The sequence below is a fragment of the Dictyostelium discoideum genome (assembly GCF_000004695.1).
Source record: "Dictyostelium discoideum AX4 chromosome 6 chromosome, whole genome shotgun sequence".
Taxonomy (NCBI): Eukaryota; Evosea; class Eumycetozoa; order Dictyosteliales; family Dictyosteliaceae; genus Dictyostelium; species Dictyostelium discoideum.
In genome coordinates, this window is record NC_007092.3 from 666,900 (window position 1) to 679,718 (window position 12,819).

General features: G+C 23.9%; 6 protein-coding genes across 6 annotated transcripts; 2 read left to right on the plus strand and 4 right to left on the minus strand.

The window, feature by feature from the left end:
• Positions 1–1,003: 1,003 nt before the first annotated feature.
• On the plus strand, positions 1,004–5,502 carry abcB3 (ABC transporter B family protein; the record flags this gene model as incomplete). The annotated part of the gene is made up of 3 exons (XM_629964.1): positions 1,004–1,752; positions 1,867–1,989; positions 2,076–5,502. 3 exons carry the CDS (start codon positions 1,004–1,006, stop codon positions 5,500–5,502), a joined length of 4,299 nt encoding a protein of 1,432 aa, XP_629966.1.
• A 151-nt stretch (positions 5,503–5,653) lies between these two features.
• ppil3 (cyclophilin-type peptidylprolyl cis-trans isomerase) lies at positions 5,654–6,229 on the minus strand (the record flags this gene model as incomplete). Its single annotated transcript, XM_629965.1, has 2 exons — positions 5,654–5,899; positions 5,990–6,229. 2 exons carry the CDS (start codon positions 6,227–6,229, stop codon positions 5,654–5,656), a joined length of 486 nt encoding a protein of 161 aa, XP_629967.1.
• A 667-nt stretch (positions 6,230–6,896) lies between these two features.
• DDB_G0291736 (hypothetical protein) lies at positions 6,897–7,193 on the minus strand (the record flags this gene model as incomplete). The annotated part of the gene is made up of 1 exon (XM_629966.1): positions 6,897–7,193. One exon carries the CDS (start codon positions 7,191–7,193, stop codon positions 6,897–6,899), a length of 297 nt encoding a protein of 98 aa, XP_629968.1.
• A 95-nt stretch (positions 7,194–7,288) lies between these two features.
• On the minus strand, positions 7,289–8,125 carry DDB_G0291770 (hypothetical protein; the record flags this gene model as incomplete). Its single annotated transcript, XM_629967.1, has 2 exons — positions 7,289–7,946; positions 8,055–8,125. 2 exons carry the CDS (start codon positions 8,123–8,125, stop codon positions 7,289–7,291), a joined length of 729 nt encoding a protein of 242 aa, XP_629969.1.
• Positions 8,126–10,453: 2,328 nt separating this feature from the next.
• rabG1 (Rab GTPase) lies at positions 10,454–11,044 on the plus strand (the record flags this gene model as incomplete). Its single annotated transcript, XM_629968.1, has 1 exon — positions 10,454–11,044. One exon carries the CDS (start codon positions 10,454–10,456, stop codon positions 11,042–11,044), a length of 591 nt encoding a protein of 196 aa, XP_629970.1.
• A 361-nt stretch (positions 11,045–11,405) lies between these two features.
• DDB_G0291740 (hypothetical protein) lies at positions 11,406–12,655 on the minus strand (the record flags this gene model as incomplete). Its single annotated transcript, XM_629969.1, has 2 exons — positions 11,406–12,459; positions 12,585–12,655. 2 exons carry the CDS (start codon positions 12,653–12,655, stop codon positions 11,406–11,408), a joined length of 1,125 nt encoding a protein of 374 aa, XP_629971.1.
• Positions 12,656–12,819: the final 164 nt, after the last annotated feature.

Consider the following 12,819-nt stretch of genomic DNA (forward strand, 5'->3'; position numbering starts at 1 on the left):
TGTCTTGATTATAGATCAAATCTATTAAAGAGAAAAAAAAAGAAAAAGAGTGAAACAGTCTGAAAAATGTTTAAATAAATAATTATAAAAAGATTTACAATTTTATATTGGGAGTGTTGCTATTTTTATATTATTTTCACCATCATATCAAAAATGTACTTTTTTTTTTTTTTTTTTTTTTTTTAGGGGGATCCCAACACCTCTACATGTAAATAAATAAAAAAATAAAAAAAAAAAATAAAAAAAAAAACACACACCCACAACAAGTGTTGTTGTTGGAAATTATAAATTTTATCTGGGGGGTAAGGGGGGGGGACTTTTTTTTTCTTTTTGAAAGGGAACCGGGGAATGGAAAATATATATATATATTAAAAAATAATAAAAATAAAAATAAAAATAAAATTTAAATTAAAAATGTTAGTAAAAAAAAAAAAAAAAAAAAAAAAGGGGGGTAAAAAAAAAAAAAACCCACCAAATTAAAACTTTTTCCAATTTAGGGGAGGGCCACTAAAAAAAATGGGGTTAATTTAATTTTCTTTTTTGGGTAAAAACACCTTTTTTAAATACCAAAAAATTATTTTTATTTTTTTAAAAATTTTAAAAAAAAAAACCAATCAAATAAAATAAAAATCAAATAATAAATAATTAATAAATAATAAATAAAAAATTAAATAATAAATAAAAAAAAAAAAAAAAAAAAAAAGGGAAACACCTTTTTTTTTTTTTAAACATTCTCTTATTTTTTTTCTTATATTTATATTTTTATTTTTATTTTCATAATGGGAATTTTATTTTTTTAATTTTATTTTTTAATATCTTTTTTTTTTTTAATCACATTACACATATACAAAAAAAAAAAAAACATTACACACACCAAAAAAAAAAAAAAAAAAAAAAAAAAAAAAAAAAAAAAAAATAATAATAATAATAATAATAATAATAATAATAATAATAATAATAATAATAATAATAATAATAAATATAAATTGAATATAAAATAAAAATGGATGATGGGAATGAAAATAATGAAAACGCTCAACATGACGAATATGATGAAGAAGAAATTGAAATACCAATCGATGAAATCATAATTGAAGAGGTTGACGATGATCACTTATTAGAAGGTGAAGGAGAGTTTCAAATTATAACTCAACCATCAAATAATAATAATAATAGTAATAATAATAATTTCGGGGATATTTACGTTTCAAATCCAAATACACCACGTAATAATAATAATAATAATAATAATAATAATAATAATAATAATAATAATAATAATAATAATAATAATAATAGTAATAATAGTTTTAACAATAATAAAAAAAATGAAGTTTCAATAGGAATAAGTGAAAATACAAATGAAAATAATAATAAAAATAATAATAATAATAATAACAATAATGATGATTATAATGATGGTGCAGATGAAAGAGTTAAAACTGAAGAAGAAATTAAAAAAGAAGCTGAAAATGAATTAAATCAATCAGTACCATTTTTATCATTATTTAGATTTGCCGATAATACAGACAAGGTTTTAATGTTTCTCGGTACAATTGCTGCAGTAATAAATGGTGCAGCAATGCCAACAGTCTCTTTGGTATTTGGTTTAGTAGTTGATGCATTTAAACCAACTCAATTTAATGATGACCCAAATTATGATATTTATGATACTGTAAGAAGTATAAGTTTTTATCTTTTAATGTTGGGTGGTGGTGTTTTTGTTTTATCATATTTAGAAACGACATTATGGTAATTATTTCTTTTTTTTTAAAAAAAAAAAAAAAAAAAACCAAAAATTAACTAATCACTTTTTTCCAATTTTTTTTTTCCAATTTTTTATTTTTATTATTTTTAAAATAAAAGGATGATTGCTGGTGAAAGACAAACAAGTAGAATTAGAAGGGAGTATTTAGAGTCAACATTAAGACAAGAAATTGGTTGGTTTGATACAAATAAAGCAAATGAATTATCATCAAGAATTAATTCGTAAGTTTATTTTATTTTTTTATTTTTTTTTATAAATTAATATTTTTTAAAAATATTAATTTTTATAAAATTAAAAAATAAATTAGTGATACAGTTTTATTTGAAGAAGCAATTGGTGAAAAAGTTGGTAGATTTATTCATTTTTTTTCCACATTTGTTGCTGGTTTTGTAATTGGATTTACTAAAGGTTGGCAATTAACATTGGTAATTACATCAGTATCACCATTATTAGCAATTGGTGGATTTTTTACTGCAAAAATGATGACACAAATGACAAAACTTGGACAAGAAGCATATTCAAGAGCTGGTGGTGTTGCAGAGGAGAATATTGGGTCCATTAGAACGGTTGCAACATTTTCAGGTGAAAAATTAGCAATTGATAAGTATTCAAATAATTTAAAGGATGCAAGAACCGTTGGATATAAGAGATCATTTTTCAATGGATTGGGTTTGGGTTTCGTTCAATTTGTAATATTGGGTACTTATGCATTGGCATTTTGGTATGGTTCAACTTTGATTTCAAATAAAGTTACCAATTCAGTATCTGATAGACCATGGACTGGTGGTGATGTTGTATCGGTATTTTTTGCAGTTATTATTGGTGCAACATCCATTGGTCAGGCATCACCATGTTTGGCACTATTTGCACAGGGTAGAGGTGCAGCTTATAAAATTTTCCAAGTTATTGATCGTCAATCAAAAGCAAACCCATTCTCAACTCGTGGTATTAAACCAGAGACTTTAAGTGGTGAGATTGAATTTAAAGATGTTGGATTCCATTATCCATCAAGACCTGATGTACCAATTTTCAATGGATTTAATCTAAAAATTAAACCAGGTCAAACTGTTGGTTTAGTTGGTGATAGTGGTGGTGGTAAATCAACTATAATATCATTGTTGGAACGTTTCTATGATCCATGTCAAGGGGAGATCTTATTGGATGGAGAAGATATTAGAAAATTCAATGTCAGAGGGTTACGTCAAAAAATTGGTTTAGTCAATCAAGAGCCTGTATTATTCGCCACAACCATTAGTGAAAATATTCGTTATGGTAAAGAAGGTGCCACTCAAGATGAAATTGAAGAAGCAGCTAAATTAGCAAATGCCCATAGTTTTATATCACAATTACCACAGGGTTATAATACTTTGGTAGGTGAGAAAGGTGTCCAAATGTCTGGTGGTCAAAGACAACGTATAGCAATTGCTCGTGCCGTTATTAAAAATCCAAATATATTACTCTTGGATGAATCAACATCTGCATTGGATGCAGAGTCTACAAAATTAGTACAAGAGGCATTAGATGTTTTAATGAAAGGTCGTACTACAATTGTAATTGCACATAATTTATCAACCATTAGAAATGCTGATGTTATTATTTACATTAAAAAAGGTGTTGCCGTTGAAAGGGGTACTCATGATGAATTGATGGCTAAACAAGGTTTGTACTTTGATTTAGTTGAAAAACAATCTCATCAACAAATGTATAATCTACTTGAAAATGGTACAAGATCAAGAAGATCAAGTACATTCTCAGCAGAGGTCAATCCATTATTGGATAGTTTCCATGTTTCAAAGAGATCTCTAAGAAAGAATGAATCAGAGTCAAATAAAAAAGATAAAGAAGATTCAAATAATAAAAAGAAAAAGAAATCAAATAAGAAAAAAGTTGAAGAAGTACCAATGTCACGTGTTGTTAAATATAATAGACCAGAGTTGGGATTATGGTGTTTTGGTTTCTTGTCAGCTGTTGGAACCGGTGCAGTTTATCCAGGATTTGCAATGGTTTTCACAGAGATGTTAACAATCTTTCAAAATCCTGATCCAAATTATCTAACGGATCATGCAAATTTCGTGGCATTAATGTTTGTGGCATTAGCAGTTGGTGCAGGTATTAGTAACTTTTTCCAAGGTTTCCTTTTCTCTGTTATTGGTGAAAAATTAACTTATCGTCTAAGACGTGATTGTTTCGCTGCAATTATGAGACAAGATGTCGGTTGGTTCGATTTACCAGAAAATTCAACAGGTAAATTAACATCACATCTTGCCACTGATGCAGCATTGGTCCAAGGTATGACTAGTCAAAGATTGGGTATTGTTTTACAAAATATTCTAACAATGGTTGGTGGATTGGTTATTGCATTCTATTCGGGTTGGCAATTAACTTTGGTAATTATTGCATGTTTCCCATTGGTTGTTATCACTTCAAAGGTACAAATGCAAATTTTAGCAGGCTTTTCATCAAAAGATGGTTGTGGTCCAGCTGGTCAAGTTGCATCCGAAGCAATATCGGGTATTAGAACAGTTGCATCATTCACAACCGAGAAACAAGTCGTAGAACTCTATAAGAAACAACAAAAAGGTCCATCATCTGAAGGTATTAAAAAAGCACATATTAGTGGTTTTGCATTTGGTTTCACTCAATTAATATTGTTTTGTGTTTATTGTTTATCATTTTGGTATGGTGGTAAATTGGTTGGATCTGGTGTTTTTGGTGCAACCGATAAAGAGATCTCTGATAATTGTACACCACAAACTATACCTTACCTTTGGAAAGATTATGATACTTGTGAACGTGCACAAAATACAATCTATGGTTTCAATTCAATGACTAGAGTTTTCTTTGCAATTGTTATGTCTGCAATTGGTGTTGGTCAAGCGTCATCATTTGCTCCAGATTTAGCAAAAGCCAAAGCAGCAGCTGTATCAGTTTTTAAATTATTAGATACTCCATCAAAGATTGACCCAACCACTGAAGATGGTGATAGAATTGATATTGTCGGTGGTGATATTGAATTCAAGAATTTACATTTCTCTTATCCAACCAGACCTGATAATAGCGTTTTTAGAGGCTTCACTTTAACTTTACAATCTGGTACTACCACTGCATTGGTTGGTGATAGTGGTGGTGGTAAATCAACATGTCTATCATTATTACAAAGATTCTATAATCCAGTCGTGGGTGAAATCTTCATCGATGGTCATAATATAAAGAATCTAAATGTTCGTCATCTTAGACATCTCTTTGGTTTAGTTGGTCAAGAACCAACTCTATTCAGTGGTACAATTGCCGACAATATTCGTTATGGTAAGCATGATGCAACTCAAGAGGAGATTGAAGAGGCTTCAAAATTATCAAATTCTCATTCATTCATCATTGATTTACCAAATGGTTATAACACAGAGTTGGGTGAGAAATACACTCAATTATCAGGTGGTCAAAAACAACGTATAGCAATTGCTCGTGCAATCATTCGTAATCCAAAGATTTTATTATTGGATGAGTCAACCTCTGCATTGGATGCTGATTCAACAAAATTAGTTCAAGAAGCACTAGAAAATGTTATGAAAGGTCGTACTACTATAGTCATCGCTCATAATTTACTAACAATTCAAAATGCAGATTGCATTGCCTATGTTCGTGCTGGTCAAATCATTGAAAGAGGTACTCATGATGAGTTATTAGAAGCTGAAGGTCCTTATTCTCAATTATGGTATAATCAACAACAAAAATAATAATAAAAATAAAAAAAAAATAAAAAAAAAAATAAACCAAAATAAATAAATAAAAAATATAAAGTGTTTTTAAAATCTGTATTATTAATTCATTCACATAAATATATTTATTGGTGTATTTACAATTATTTTATTATTATTATTATTTGATTTATTGATTTGCAATAGGATTTGCATGAATTGTAACAGATTTTAAAATGATTTCATTTAAAGGTAAATCTTTATCATCAACGGGTACTTTTTCCATTAAATCTAAAACTTCAATACCTGCTATTATCTTTCCAAATACTGTATAAACTTTATTTAAACTTCTATGTTTTCCATATGTTATAAAAAATTGTGACCCATTTGTATCTGGTCCACTATTTGCCATTGATAAAATTCCACGTGTATTATGCTATAATTATTATTATTATAATAAAATTTTAATATTTAATTTATAAATATATATAAATGTTGAACTAAAAAAATAAATTATTATAATTACTTTTAAATGTGACGGAAATTCATCCTTAAATTGCTTTTTCCAAATACTTTCACCACCTCTACCTGTATTTGTTGGATCACCACCCTGTATCATAAATCCTTTAATGTTTCTATGAAATATTGTGTTGTTATAATAGTTTGATGCACATAATGCTAAAAAATTTTCAGATGCTAAAGGAACTGAATCACAAAAAATTTCAACTTTAATATCTCCTAAACTTGTATGTAAAGTGACTGACATTCTAAATATTTATTAATTTGTTTTTTTTTTTTTTTTTTTCTTTATTTCAACAAATGAAAAAACAATAGTGAAAAAAAAAAAATCAAAGAAAATTTAAAAATGAAATTTTTATTTTTTTTTTTATTTTTTTTTATTTTATTTTATTTTATTTCGCATAAAAGTAATAATTTAAAAGATTGTGATTGAAAATGACTGGGGGATAAGGGATTATTATAATTTGGTATTTAATTTATAAAAACAAAATATGTTGATCCTATGTTGTCTAATATTTTTTATTTTTTAGATCTATTTTTATTATTTTTTATTATTTTTTATTATTTTTTATTTTTTATTTTTTTTTTTAAATTTTATCACCATCTGTTTTTTTTTTAACCCAAAAACTTTATTTTTAGAATTCAATTATTCGCCATTCATTTTTTGTAATTGAAGGGAATAAATTTTATTAAAAAAAATTGATTTTAATTTATTTATTTTTTTTTTTTTTTAAAAAAAGACAAATAGGTCAACAGAATATAAAATTTAAATTAAACAGTATTAATAAAAAAAAAAAAAAGTTGGAATAACAATTATAATTTTATATTTATTTTATTTTTAATATTTTAATTTTTTTTTTTTTTTTTTTTTTTTTTTTTTTTTTAATTAAATTCGAATGATAAGAATATTTTATTCAATCAGCAGTTTTCTTTTCCTTGTCCGAAGTAGATAAATTCTTTAAAAGATCAAGCAATTCATCTGCACCATCACTACCATCTCCACCATTATCATCACTTTCATCACTTTCATAATAGTTATCTGAATTGATTTCTGGTTTATATTTATCATCCCCAATATAAAATCTTCTATGTTTTCCAGAATCATAAAAAAACACATCGTCTTTATATGCTGATTTAATCTTTTCTTTATATACAAGAATTAGAGAATGATCATTATCATTCAGATCCATTTCACCATCAGTACAAACCATTCTTAATTTTTTTGCAATTATTTTGAAATCCTCCAAGATTTCATGTGATTTTTTGAAAACAAATTCCATTGGACTCTCACCATTCTCAATTTTCATTATTCCTGCCTTCTGTTGATGTTTATATCCCGTATATCTTTGATTGTTAAAAAAAATTCTTTTTTCCAAAGTGTATCCGGCAATAAATGGACTTTCGATAATATTATTCCTTGTTGGAATATGGTATGATACGTTGGATCATCTTTTTTAGTCTGAGAGATTATCAAATGTACCTTGTCACCCAATCTTTGAACTTTAGAACATGATAAACAGAAATCACTAATCAAATTAGGAAGACTTGGATCCATAAATGAACTTCTATCATGAGGCATTGACCAATATATTTTTGAATATCTTTCATTTGATTCATGTATTTTTGTTGCATCTAATCCAAAAATAACAGTACATTCAGAAATTATTAAAAATTCAATATTTTTAATTGTCAACAAACAGTTATCACATTTTTTAACATTATCTTCACAACATCCGTAGGTTGTAACTCCAGTTTTTATAAGTACATCCTTATGAACTTTAAATTTATTGTAAACTGTTTGGGAAATATATAAATCTGAAGCGGTTATTTTTAAAAATTTCCCATCATTTGTGTGATGATTTTGGTTATGTTTTTCCAATAAAGAAGTTGAAAATGAGAAATTTCCTTCGCCTACAAATAAAATTTTATGATGTCTCTCTGCTTTACATTTCGAAAGTGGGGCTCTAGTTTGGAGGAAAAAAAAATAAAAAAAAAAAAAATAAAAATAATTTAAAATGATAAATTCAAATTTAAAATAATTTGGAAATTAAATATTTTATTCTAATAATTACTTGGTTTCAGATTTAGACACTCTTTTAGAAATTTCAGATATTTTTTTTTTATTTGGTTGAGGTGTATACATTTTCAAATATATATATTTTATTTGATAGGTTGTTTTTTTAAAAAAAAAAAAAAAATTTTAGTTCATTGTTTTTTTTATCTTATTTTTTTAAATTTTTTTTTTTTAATTTTTTTTTTTTAATTTTTTTAATTTATTTTATTATTTAAAATTGATTTATCAGGTCAATTTCATATAAATTTCATAAAATTCTCAATAAAATTGGTTTGATTTTAAAATTAAAAAAAAAAAATTAAAAAAAAAAAAATTTTTTTAAAAATTTGATAAAAAAAACTTTAATCAATAATTTTTATTTTTTTATTTTTTTTTATTTAAAATTGATTTGGGTGGTCTTTCGTATAAAAATAAACTTTAAAAAAAGAATGATCCAAATGTTTTTGAAATGATTAATTTAAAATAATTTTGAAATTAAATATTACTTGGTATCAGATTTAGACTCTCTTTTAAAAATTTCAATTTTTTTTTTAATTTGGTTGGGGTATATCTTAAAATATTTTATTTGATAGGTTGTTTGAAAAAAAAAAAAAAAAAAAAAAAAAAAAAAAAAAAAAAAAAAAAATTTTTTTTCAAAGTTTTTTTTTATATTATTTTTTAAATTTTTTTTTTTTTTTTATAATTAAAAATTGGTTTGTGTGCCAATTTCATATAATTCTCATAAAATTCTTAATAAAACTAATTTTTTTAAAACTCTCAATAAAATGGGTTTGTTTAAAATTAAAAAAAAAAAAAATTTTAAAAATAAGATAAAAAAAACTTATATTCATTTAAAATTGATTTGTTCTGTTAATTATAAAAATCTCATATGAAATTCTAAATAATAAAATAAATATATAAAAAAAAAAGAGTGATCCAGAATTCTACATTAGGAGCATTTGATGATACAACTTTCTTTACCAAGGAAGGTTCGCCTGAGCCACTTTAGAAATTTGAGATCTGAAAAATTGAGACCACTTTGGGAATTTGAGATTTAAAAAATTGAGACCACTTTAGAAATTTGAGAATTAAAAAATTTGAGATTTGAGTATCTAAAAGAAATCAAATTTGAAATTAAATTTACTCTTAATCATATTAAAAAAAATTATTAACCAATGATTTTAATAAAATACCAAATGAATTCTCCAAACCAAAAGGGAAAAAAAAAAAAAAAAGTTGGAAATACAATTATAATTTCATTTTAATTTTTTTTTTTATTTTTAAATTGAAACTTTTGGTTATGTTTTTTCAAAAATGATGTTGAAAATGAGAAATTTCCTTCACCTACAAATAATATTTTATGATGTCTCCCTGCTTTAAATTTTCGTAGTGGAGCTCTAATTTAGAAAAAAAAAAAAAAAAAAAAAAAAAAAAAAAAAAAAAAAAAAAAAAAATTAATATAAAATGATAAATTTAAAATAATTTGGAAATTAAATATTTAATTAAATAATTACTTGGTATCAGATTTAGATACTCTTTTTAGAAATTTTAAATATTTTTTTTTTTATTTGGTTGAGGTGTATACATTTAAAATATAAATTTTATTTGATAGGTTGGTCAAAAAAAAAAAAAAAAAAAAAAAATTTTTTTTTTTATTTTTTAATCTTATTTATAGTGATGCCAAAAAGTTTTATTTTGGCTTAAGTTTTTAAAATTGATTTTTATAAATCTCATAAAATTCTCAATAAAATGGTGATTTAAATTTTTTTTAAATTAAATTTTTTTTTTTATTTTTTTTTTTTAATTTAAATTTTTTTTTTTTTTTTAATATTAATTTTTTTATTTTATTTTTTTTTTTTATTATAAAGCTCTAAAAATGAAGTTGGTATTTTAATTGATTTAAAAAATTTGAGATTTGAGGCAGTGTATAAAAGAAATCAAGTTTGAAATTAAATTAAAAAATTTACTCTTAATCATATTGAAAAAAATTATTAACCAATGATTTTAATAAAATACCCAATGAATTCTCCTATCAGAAAAAAAAAAAAAAAAAAAAAAAAAAAAAAAGTTGAAAATACAATTCCAATTTCATTTTAATTTTTTTTTTTTTTTTATTATTAAATTGAAATGATAAGAATATTTTATTCATACATTAGTTTTCAATTGTTTTATTTTAAAATTGGTAAATTCTTAAAAAAAAAAAAAAAATAAATTAAAAAATAAAAATAAATTAAAAAATAAATTAAAAATAAAATTTTTTTTTTTTTTAATTTAAAAAAATAAGATAAAAAAAACTTTGATCAATTTTTTTTTTTTTTTATATTCATTCATTTAAAATTGATTTGTGTGGTAATTCATATAAATCTCATATAAAATAATTAATATTATATAAATTTAATATATTAAAAAAAAAAAAAAATGAATGATTCAGATGTTTTTAAAATTTTACTAATTGGTGATTCAGCAGTTGGAAAAACATCGTTATTATTAAGATTTACAGATCCCAATAATTTTCAAGAGACTTCAGTAAATATGACTAGTGTTGATTATAAAAATAAAAATATAACTATTGATGGAAGAACATTTAATTTACAAATTTGGGATACAGCAGGACAAGAGAGATTCAGAACAATTACATCATCTTTTTATAGAGGAGCACATGGTGTTTTAGTATGTTATGATGTCACTGATCAACTTACATATAATAACGTTGGGTTATGGATGCAAGAAATTCAAAGATATGGAGTACTTGGAGTTAGTAGAGTTTTAGTTGGAAACAAATGTGATCTCGAAGATAGAAAATTGGTTAACGCTTCAATTGCCCAAGAATACGCTGATATTCTCGGTATTCCATTCATTGAAACTTCTGCTACAACTGGTGTTAATGTAGAAGAGGCTTTCATGGCAATGGCAGATGAAATTTATAGAAATCATATAGGTGGCTCAAAACCTTCTGTTGTAAAACCAGTATGTGGAAGTCCTCCCCGCACGAAAAAAAATATTTGCTAATTTTAAAGAAGAGTGGATAGAAGAAGGAGGGTTTTTGCCAATTATTTTAAAGTTTCATATAATTGCAACATCAAAAAATAAATAAAAAAATATAAAATGTAAAATTTAAATGGAAAAAAAAAAAAAAAAAAAAAAAAAAAAAAAAAAAAAAAGAAAACTTTTTTTAGTTTTTTTAATCAATTCCTTATTTCTATTTAGTTTATTAATAGTTCTTTTTTTTTATTTTCATAATTATCTTATTTTTTTATTTTTTTTTATTTAAAATATAGAACATATTTATATTTCAATAAATATGTTATATATGTTTCTTATTTTTATTAAATTGAAAAGATAAGAATATTTGATCCAAACAAAATTTTTCTTATAATTGTCTATTTTTGTCTGAAGTGGATAAATTCTTAAAATTATTGAAAAATGATTCATCTTCACTATCATCATGATTATCACCATGATCATCATGATCATCATAATAGTCATCTGAGCCAAACTCTGGTTCATAATCATCATCTCCAATATAATAACGTCTATAGCCTTCTTTTTCATAATACCTTAATTTCTTATATGATGATTGAATCTTGGTTTCATATTTATTACTTATAACTTTATCATTTCCTTGAAGATCTATTTCCCCAACAGTTCTTAATTTTAAAGCAACATTTTTGTATTTTTCTAAAACTTTTCCAGATTTTTTGAAAACAAATTCCATTCGATGTTTTCCATTCTCAACTTGGTCTGTTCCTTCTGTCTGTTGATGTTTATATCCCTTATATCTTTGATCGTCAAAATAATATCTTTTTTCCAAAGTGTATCCAGCAATAAATGGGCTTTCGATAATATTATATACACAGCCTTGTTGGAATTCGGTATGATAGGTTTTTTTTCGATGTATCAAATTTTGAGAGATTATCAAATGTACCTTGTCACCCAATTTTTGTACTTGAGAACATGATAAACAGAAATCACTTATCAAATTAGGGAGACTTGGTGTTGAATATTTAGTTCTATCATGAGGCATTGACCAATATATTTTTGAATATTTTTCGGTTGATTCATGTATTTTTTTTGCATCTAATCCAAAAATTACTTGGCAATCGAATTTTATTAAATAATTAATATTTTCAATTGTTAACAAACAGTTTTCACATTTTTTATCAGCTTTTGGTCCACAAAAATCTTCAGGACATTGGTATTTTTCAACTCCAGTTTCTTTAAGTACATATCCACAATCTTCGAATACTTTAAAAACAGTTTCACATACAAATAAATCTGAAGCGGTTATTTTTAAAAGATTATTATCATTTGTGTGAAATTTTTGGTTATGTTTTTTCAATAAAGATGTTGAAAATGAGAAATTTCCTTCACCTACAAATAAAATTTTATGATGTCTCTCTTCTTTACATTTTGATAGTGGAGCTCTAATTTAGAAATAAAAAAAAAAAAAAAATAAAAAAAAAAATAAAAAAAAAAAAAAAAAAAAAATAAATTTTTAATAATTAATTTTTAATAATTTGGAAATTAAATGTTTTAATTAAATAATTACTTTGTATCAGATTTAGACACTCTATTAGAAATTTCAGATATTTTTTTTTTATTTGGTTGAGGTGTTAACATTTTCAAATATATAAATATTTTATATGATAGGTTGATGAAAAAAAAAAATTTTTTTTAAAATAAGATAAAAAAACTTAAGGGTTCTAAAATAAAAAAAAAAAGCCAATAATTTTTTTTTTTTAATTTAATTTTATTCCAAATTGATTTGTCTGGCTAATTTCATC